The 9,742-nt window shown below is 40.2% G+C and overlaps 1 protein-coding gene across 1 annotated transcript; it reads right to left on the reverse strand.

Annotated features, from left to right (window-relative positions):
• Window positions 1–2,795: 2,795 nt before the first annotated feature.
• Window positions 2,796–8,476, reverse strand: LOC306971567 (kelch domain-containing protein 10-like). The gene is made up of 10 exons (XM_079567883.1): window positions 8,269–8,476; window positions 7,790–7,882; window positions 7,314–7,535; window positions 6,100–6,254; window positions 5,889–6,037; window positions 5,736–5,820; window positions 4,840–4,906; window positions 4,703–4,750; window positions 4,490–4,629; window positions 2,796–3,204 (listed from the first exon to the last, which is right to left on the reverse strand). Exons 1-10 carry the CDS (start codon window positions 8,351–8,353, stop codon window positions 2,995–2,997), a joined length of 1,254 nt encoding a protein of 417 aa, XP_079424009.1. The 5' UTR covers window positions 8,354–8,476; the 3' UTR covers window positions 2,796–2,994.
• Between the last annotated feature and the right edge of the window lie 1,266 nt (window positions 8,477–9,742).

Below are 9,742 nucleotides of genomic sequence, written 5' to 3' on the forward strand. Positions count from 1 at the left end.
CGGGCGCTCACGCACCTGGAGCTCGCCGGGAACGCTTCGAGGGTCATGTTCTTTGACTTCTCCAGCGCTTTCAACACCATCAGACCGGCGCTGCTGCGGGGGAAGCTGGAGGACGCGGGAGTGGATGAACATTGCACTGCATGGACCATCGACTACCTCACGGACCGACCACAGTATGTGCGGCTGCGCAGCTGTGAGTCTGCGGTAGTTGTCTGCAGCACTAGGGTCCCACAGGGCACCGTCCTCTCACCGTTTCTCTTCATCATCTACACGTCGGACTTCACACACAACACGGACAGCTGTCATCTGCAGAAGTTCTCAACTCCGCCAACGTGGGCAGCGTGTCTGAGGGGAACGACACTGAAGTACCGGTCAGTCATCATAGACTTTGTGGACTGGTGTGAGCGCAACCACCTGTGCTTGAACACCAGTAAGATGAAGGAGATGGTGATCGACTTCACGAGGAAGGCACTACCGCTCACACCGCTGAACATCCAGGGGTAGACATTGAGGAGGTGGACAGTTTCAAGTACCTGGGTGTTCATCTCAATGATAAACTGGACTGGTCCCACAACACCAACAAGAAGGGCCAAAGTTGCCTCCACCTTCTGAGGAGACCGAGGTCCTTTAGAGTGAGCAGGCCTCTGCTCAGGACTTTTTATGACTCTGTGGTAGCCTCTGCTCTCCACTACATTGCCGTGTGCAGTCTATCATGGACAACACCTCCCACCCACTGCACGGGACTGTAGAGGAGCTGAGCAGCTCTTTCAGTGACTGAGACACCCTCAGTGCAAGAAGGAGTGCAACCACAGGGCCTTCATCCCCACTGCTGTCAGGCTGTACAATAAGACTGTGAAGTAACATGTGTAATAACCCCCCTTTGAAAAACTACGTACAATAATCTCTGTATCAGCGCCACTTTATTCCCTGTACCGGCATCACTTATTGACAACCTGCACTAGGACTGTAAACTTTGCACCTCGATATTCTACTTTTTATAATCTGTTCTAATTTTTATCCTATTTTTATTATTCTTATTTCTTTATTGTTATTATTTATTGTACAAAAGATACCTCTTTTTTAACTATTTAACTGTTTGCACATTTCCGGTCTGTTTTTGCACACTCTGAGTGATCTTATGGAATGCCGATTGCAACAAGTGAATTTCTCCGGTGTGAGATCAATAAAGGATCTTATTTTATTTTAGCTGCGCCCCCACCATGCTTATTTCTTTTCTTCTGACTGGTAAACTCATAACCTTCGATACTAAAGTCCATAAATCCATGTTTCTGTTCTTAGAATCACACTGAATGGATTTGAAAACTGGTTTAAGAAACTATTAATGTGGTCAAAGTTTGCATAAAGGCTTCTACTATTGAAGTGGATTATGGAGAACACATTGTTTGCAATGTTTATTTGCCTCTCCCTCCCATCTTTACTTCAATACTTTTCTTTCCTTCCATCTTTATGTCAGTGAGGATGAATGCCCCAAAACAGCAACATTACATTACTGAACTAGATGACGGCAAATAGAGTCATAGTTCAGACACTGACTGTGGTGCTGGACCATCTTCATTTTATCTCAATCCCACTGAGATTAAGAATGTCTTTCAGGGGAGTCCTGGCCCCAGAAGTGAACCTATTGTACATGTTTTTAGTAGTAGAGGATGGAGGTTTCCCCAGAAACAGGAGAACTTAAAAGAAATTAAAAGATATGTTCTTAGTAAAAAGAAAATAAATGTAAAAAAATAATGGAATTCTAAAATCCAAGACACTGTAAAACCTGGCCAAAATGCTGGTTTTATTTTCATTTTAAGCTCCCAAAGCTTTCACAGGGGGCTACTTATTAAATCATAGCAAGTGTTTACTCTTTTTTTCCCCGCAGGTACAGCTTTAGTTGTAGTGTACATCATCTTGCTTATTAGTATGACTACTTTTTCTAAAGGCTGCTGAAAATGGTCTTTCTATATCAACTACCAGTGTAAATAAAAGTAGTTTATCTTATTGGAATGGAAATGAAATGGAAAAATAAGAGAACACAAAATTCAGGTCATTTGCCCAGGTACAGGGACATGCAAATTTATTTCTTTAACATCATGAGTGATGCAAAAAGACAGTGGTCTTTGTCCTGTCTAAGGACAAAACTGCTGGTGGGATGGATAATGCAGTTTCAAAATAATTCCAAGGCAGCAGAGGTGGTGCTGTGCAGCTTCAGTTTGACAGTATTCAGTCAATAAATTGGTGAGGAAACCGTGCCTGATTCAACTAAAACAAACCATACCTTTAAAACAGCCAAGACATTTCCACAAACGTACCAAAATAAAACAAAGGTAGTATAAAATATAACAAAAAGCCATTCACAGCTTTGGAAAAAAAAAAAAATAGTACATAAAAAAAAAAAAAAAAGATAAATAACGCACGTCTATTTAATTAAAAACCTATTCCTTTAAAAAGGCTCTTGGAGCACCAGGTAAAAACATCACAAGGTATATGAAAGAAAACATCTGTTAAGACTTTTTTGCCTTTTGGACTTTTTATCAATTGAAAAGGCACCAAATGACAAAATAAAAACCCCTGCATAAAAAAGGGGAATAAAATATTCCAAGCATCATCATGAGGCACTGAAGAGATCACAGTGATGCCTGTCTTTACAATCCCACATTGGTCCATGTCCTCAAGAAAACACATTGTCAGTCCAAGCTAGTCTTTGCTACCTCACTAGGCCTGACACAATTTATCAGACAGGTTTTGTCCTTCCTTATCCTTCAATAATAATAATAATAATAATAATAATAATAATAATTAAAAAAAAAAAAAAAACATCTGTCCATAATGACCAATTGTTTTCATGAATAAAAAAAAAGGGACCAAAAGCATCAACTTAAATACAGTACACATTAAAATGAGACAACAATTTTTTTTTTTCTCTTCAAATATTCACATTGTTTGACATTTTTCAGATAAAGTTCAGGTCCATTTCCAGTCTGTGTGCATCTATTTGAGCCGCTGGATGAGAGAGTGTGTGAGTCCCAGGCTCAGCAGCTGCAGAGTGGACAGCTGGGCCAAGTGAGGGAAGGTTTTCAGCACTTTCTCCCAGCTTAGTTCCAAGAGGCTCGGCACAACCAACCACAGTTTGTACAAAGAGCTAGTCCTTCGGTTCCCAGACATGTTGATGACCCCACCATGGACGTACATACAGCCAGCCTGGAAAATAAAGAGGCTTTTTAGTATTCAGTTGAGTGGTGGCGATCCAATTATTTCCCTGATCAACAGATGGAGGCCAAGCCTTCCCATGGTGGCTCAAAACTCCATCATCACTTTGTATAAATAGTAGGATTTGTCCTCAAACAGAGCAGGATGGTCTTGGGACTTCTTAACTGAGTGCATTTTCTACAGTTTGCCTTTCCCCAAAACTAAAAGCTTCTCAACTGGAGAGCAACAGTGTAAAGCCCAATGCACACCAGAATGCAAGCGCGCATCCATGTGGGATTTCAACACACACACACTGGAGCGTGGGGTGTCACGGCACTTCAGAGGCTTTTTCTCTAACCGTGCAGGGCTCTAAACATTTATCATAAATAAAAGAAAACACGAATGTCCGTGTTGCAACAGAGAGAGCAAACGTAGCTCTTTTTTGCAGGTTAATAGCGAGTGGGTGACAGACACGAGTTTAATATGCTTGAAGCATGAGCCCTGGTGATGGCTTCTCTCGTCCCTCACAACAAACTTTACGGTGGTCTCCCGTCACCAGCCAGAACCGCATCTGTGCCTCTGCCGGGTGGTTAAAATCCTGTGTTTTCCTCCGCATCACATCACATCACATCACAGCAACCTCCACAGGCAGCTCTTTTGTCGCGCGTCAAAGCGTCTTGTGTGCGCTGGGTCAAGAGGTTAAGCAGATGGTAAGACCATGTTGTTGTATGCAATCTTACTTCTAAAATGTTTATCCTTGCCTCCCTGTTAGGCTGTGTTCTTCGTCCCATCTCCGATTCTCGGACAGTTTGCCAAATGTCTCCCCTGGCTCTTCAATCTATTTAACCCTGTGCAATCATTTTTAGGGATAAAAGCATGGGGGACAAAAACAAAAAAATAACCAAGCATTACAAGGAACTATTTCAAATGTAGTAGCGCAAAATAAAATAAAAAAATTAAAAAAATTAAATTAAATTAAAAATTAAAAAAATAATTAAAATTTAAAAATTTAAAAATTAAAAATTAAAAAATAAATAAAATACAAATAAATAAAATTTAAAAAATTTAAAAATTTAAAAATTTAAATTAAAAATTAAAATAAAATAAATACATATACATACCCATACAGGGAGTTTAATCAGGGGATTAGAAATTCAAAATAAAGCAGGTTGATTGTTAATGGAGGGAGAATATGTTGGCAGGAATTTTCAGCTATGATAAGTATGTCTTTTTCACCCTTAGTGATAACAATGACCACACTTGTACAGTCATACAGTAAAGAATAAACAAGACTTACTGGAGTTACTGCAGCACAATGAAAGTACGCTGGCTCGGGCATGACCGCGGGAAGCTTGGTCCACTCAAACGTTAACAGGCTGATCTTCCAGAGGTCAGACAGGATCATCTCTCCATTAAAACCTCCACAAATAAAAACCTCTGGGAAAACAGTGAAGAAAGCTGGTAAACAAATACATGCTTTTCTTTCATTGTAAGGATCAGCGCAATTTACCTTTTTGAACCTGAACACAGCTGTGACAGCGGCGAGCAGCAGGATACCCTGTTGTATAGTATATATAGAGATCCACTAGTTTTTATTATTATTTCCTTTATTTTAAGGCCTACTTAACAAACAGTAATGGCACTTACCAAGCTTTCCATGGGGTTTGGTTACAATCTCCTCCCAGTAATTTGTCTCCAAGTTGTATGCATAAATCTAAATACAATGCAAAGTTAAAAAGGTGGAAAAAAAAGATAAAACTCTGATAAATAATAGTATGCATTTGACCTTTTAGTGACCCAGCAACTGATTGTGTGGTTAGTGTGGCGCTTTTACTTTCCATCACAATGACGCTGTAGGGTCAATTGTTTTAGGTTTTCTCTGCTAATGAACCAGCTCCATGCTTATGCATACATTCCATCTGCAGCAGGGTCTCTGCAGGAACCCCAAAGTCTATACCTTACTTTTTTAAAGACCTTGTTTAAAAACGCTAAGGCCTCACGGCTTCACCAAAGTTTAAAATTCTTCAACTTCTAGTCAGGAACCGGCAAAACTTACTTTCCCAATTTTGACCGACTTTTTTCATAGTAGTGTCACGGAATGATGGTCAGCAGCCACTGAGGAGCAACTTTAAGCAGGCTACGTCTCACTGCACGCGGCAAAAGAGAATACTGAGGGGGGAAAAGTAACTAGAACATTTGGATAATTTCAATACATTTTATGGATAAAAGTAAAAAAAGTCAACTCAAAAACAAAAATTCATACCTCAGATAATCCCTTTAAGGCTTAATACTTATTAGGGGTCATAATTTGGACATTTTTCTTATATCAACTTTTAATACTTTTAAAAGACCCCGCGACACCCTGTGCAGAGAAAACGGAACAGAAACCCTGAATTAAAAACAAAAAACAATGGAGCATCATAGAGACCACTGTTATGGAAAGTAAAGGCACCATGCAGGTCACTAAAAGATCAAATAGCCAAAATGTCTTACAATGCATCTTAAACAATTATGACAAACTCTGGCACGCAGATCCAAGATACCTTTTCTAGAGGATATGAGGTCCATGAAGTCCCTCCACCCAAGACGTATATCCTTTGTCCGTCGTGCGCCAGTTCATGTCTGTACCTGTAACAAATGTGCATGTTCATATCCATCGCACTCGTGTCATGTTAAAGAGATCTCCTTTGATGAACCTTTCTTCAGGAAGATCTGTGGGTGTGTTGTTTGGTTTGAGGTGGGACCACTCTCTCGTGGACAGGTCCAGTCTGTGCAGATCTGTGCTATAAAGGTAGCCCGTAGTTCCTCCAAACACATAGAGGTATCCGTTGACAATGATCATGGCCTGAACAAGCACAGCATCAGTTCTGTGTACGGTCTTCATGGACACAAGAAAGTGAAATATACCTGTCCATAGATCTTGTTGGGCTTCTTTCCTTTGCAGTTAAGAAGATTCCACCTTTTGTAGTGAACGTTGCAAACATGGACATCATTGCCGTTATTTTCACCGAAGGGAATGCCAGTCCCACCAAACACAAGGAGGTTGTTACCATGCATGACAGCTGAAAAAGGCAACAGTATTTTTTACTTACACCCATTTTTGGGATTGAATTGAACCTCTGTAAAGCTTAGGGTCCACAGATTTCACAGTATGTTTCATTGTGAGGTTCACATGCATCAACGACTGCACTCTATATAAAAGTCTTTAATACAATTGGAGGAGTTTCATCCTCATCTCCATTTTTTTTTTTTTTTTTTAAACAGAATAACTGCTCACTGCAAATATATTTTAAAAACAGCCGGTCCATGAATGGGGCAAAATGGCAATCTACATTTCACATGAACAAATAAATAAAAATAACAAAAATCTTGTGATCTTTGATGATTTAGTCACAGTGAGTGGACTATATGTATATTCACCCGTCACCAGAGGAGAGTTACATTTTCTCACGTCACTAAGTAATTGTACTTCTAGAGACTAGATGCAAATTGGTCATTTTAGGCTCACTAGGGCCCATTCTACACATTAGGACATGACTGGAACATGTAGGGAGAGGAAAATACTTGGTTTTAACATTTTTAACCTCCAATATAGCTCCTTTAAAGGAGAACAACTCTTGAGTAAAAAAAATTGACATTACATCGAGTACATCTTTATGTGTCAACATAAGCTTTTGCCATTTAAAATAGATGTAGTTTGTACTTTATTCTTCAGAATTTCATGTTTTGTTTCTCATAATATATGTCACTAGTACTGAATCATAAATCAGACTTACAGTCAAACAGTAACCAAGTAGTCACAATACTCAACTAGCACTTTACTCTTAGTTGAGGAATTATTTTGTCTGGAGGAGGAAGGAGGGATGAAAGTGGGGCGGTAAGTGTCGGAGGAAGATAGTAAAACTATTCCACTGTCACCAAAGCACAATGACGGAATCCAAAGCCAATTTTTCCTAAACAATTTTTCCTTCACAACTTTGTGCTCAGGAACAGAGTGTGGGTAAAAAAAAACAAGGTTACATAGAGTCTGACAGCAGAAGCTCCTCCTGGAGTGAACACATATGACTTAAGCGACTGATTACACGTGTTTCAAGCAACAAACCTTGTAGTAGCACTCATACCTGACATAGATGCGAGCTCTGTCGGCATGTAACCTTCTGTGCGGACTTGCTGCCAGGTGCCTGTCGCAAAGTGAAACCGCCAAAGCTCTCTGAAGAGAGGGTAATCTTCATTTTCGGACCCTCCAGCCTCCTCAAAGTCTGGGTTGTAGCCTCCAAACACATACAGGTTAGTGTTGTCTGCCACACAGCGATGTCCACTCCTGGCAGGAGGTACAAACTGCCCTGTAGGATAGAAAATGGAGGTTCAACTGGTTAACTTCAAGCTTAGGGTGAGACATCCCACTTATGAGCTCCAGGTCCCATGTCCCTGTGGATTTTCCCACTGCTACATGGAACATTAGAAATGTCAAAAGTCTATAACTTCAATATTGATTAGCCCAATTAATTAGACTTTGACAGTTTTCCTGTTCAAAACAAAAGTCACAATTTGGCTCACCCTTTTAAGCTTCACAAACACAATAATAACAGATTAGCACCTTCTCTTAAAAATCTGTTGGGGATCCTCAGGTTGGGACATGAAGGGGAGAAAAGCCGTCGAGCCTGGAGCCATCGTGCACGCTTTTTGGATCCTGTCAATGATGGGAGAAGGAAAAATCCTGATCACTGGCGATGTTGAGAGGACAGTGCTAACAGCAAGACATGTTTCAGTCCATGTTGCCACATAGAAAACGACCAGCTCTTGCTCTTTGCAGGAATCCTTACATTTAAACAAAGCCTTCAGTAATACATTAAAAACACTCAAAAATAATCACTTTATTATGGCAGTGAGCTTCCTTAGCTGCGTTAGCTAGCCTCTTAGTGCGTCCTCTGGCAAGACATTAAGCGAATATCATCAAAGCTAACTGATGCACGTTTGTGAACAGAATAAAACACTGCTGTGGATAGTGTGGGCATCGAATAAAATACACCCCGTCATGTTACATGCATTTGTACAAACGCGCTTTTGTTTACAAACCTGAGTCTCGGATGGAGGGCCTCCATGACAGTTTTTCGAACGTACTTAATAAACTAGATGTAGAACTGTATTCAGACGAAGACATTTCCGTAAATGGCCCGGAGAAGAAACAGTAACAGCTCAAACCAACTTGTGTCTGACAGAGGACTTCTGAAACGGAACGGTACTTTATATTAGATCCATGTATCAGACACAAGCCAAAGCTCCCACTGAGGTACCAACATCTGAAGTACACACGCCTGGCCAATCAGGAGTCAGCATGGCTCTGCTACGTTCAGGGAAATCTGTAAACCAATCACACATTTTTTATCTACATGCATCAATTATGTCATTTAAAATAAATCAACTATTATAGTGGAAATACAAATGAATACAGCAGCTTATGCTGGGCTGTTCTTTCACAGTTGTACAGGGAAAACAACTATTGATGTAGCATTACAGTACCACAACACCAAACAGACTATTCTTGGCTTCTTTTGTCCAAAACTCAGTTCATGTAGGCAGGTTTTCTGAGGGTATGCATTGTGGTGTGCCAGTTTTCTCCCTTACCAAAAGACCAAGGGCCAAACCGCCAAACTGTGGCCCAAAATAACAAAATAACACTTCAACAAGTTCTGCAAGTGTTGCACTTCATCTTCTTCCTCCTGTTAGGTCAGATATTGTAGGCTACATCAAATGACCTAACATGACGTTTGAGAGTGTCTTCCTTGTGAAATGTTTGAAAAGGAATGTAGACATAAGGCGGATTTTCTGCGGGTCGCGTATCGCAAGCTTTTCCTGATTGACTGAAAAACTAAAAACTGTTGCTTAGATCAGTGTTTTTCAACCACTGTGCCGTGGCACACTAGTGTGCCGTGAGATATTGTCTGGTGTGCCTTGGGAAATTATCCAATTTCACCTAGTTGGTTTTTCAAAACAAATGCATTATTAGCCACACATAATGTACCGTTTTCGAGTGTCTGTGCCGTCTGATCAGCAGACCATATTATACTCTTCCATATCAGGTAGTTAATTTCTTTGTGGCAAGAGAATTAGTGATGCATTGAGGTATTGTGGCTAGTGAGACTATACGGTGTTCCTATTCAAGACACTTTGATGAACTAAATATAGGCTACAGAGTTAAATTTTTTAACATTTTCTGCTGGTGGTGTGCCACGTGATTTTTTCGATGAAATAAATGTGCCTTGGCTCAAATATGGTTGAAAAACACTGGCTTAGATCATGATTTAGTTTGGTTAAGTTTTTTTTAGTTTGACTTGACATTTTAGGGTGATGGTGGGTCTGAGATCTGTAACAGTTGGAGAACTGGGTTTTGTTCCTGTGCCTGATGTAAGGCCACAGTCTGCATAATCAACTAATGAAATTACCCCATTGTGGACGATGAAGATGAAGAAAGAGACAAAAATGTAGCCTATCTAAACCACTCAGCTGCTAAGCTGAACAACTAAACAGCACACAGTTCAAACACAACATT

This window comes from Gobius niger (assembly GCF_951799975.1).
Source record: "Gobius niger genome assembly, chromosome: 12".
Lineage (NCBI taxonomy): Eukaryota > Metazoa > Chordata > Actinopteri > Gobiiformes > Gobiidae > Gobius > Gobius niger.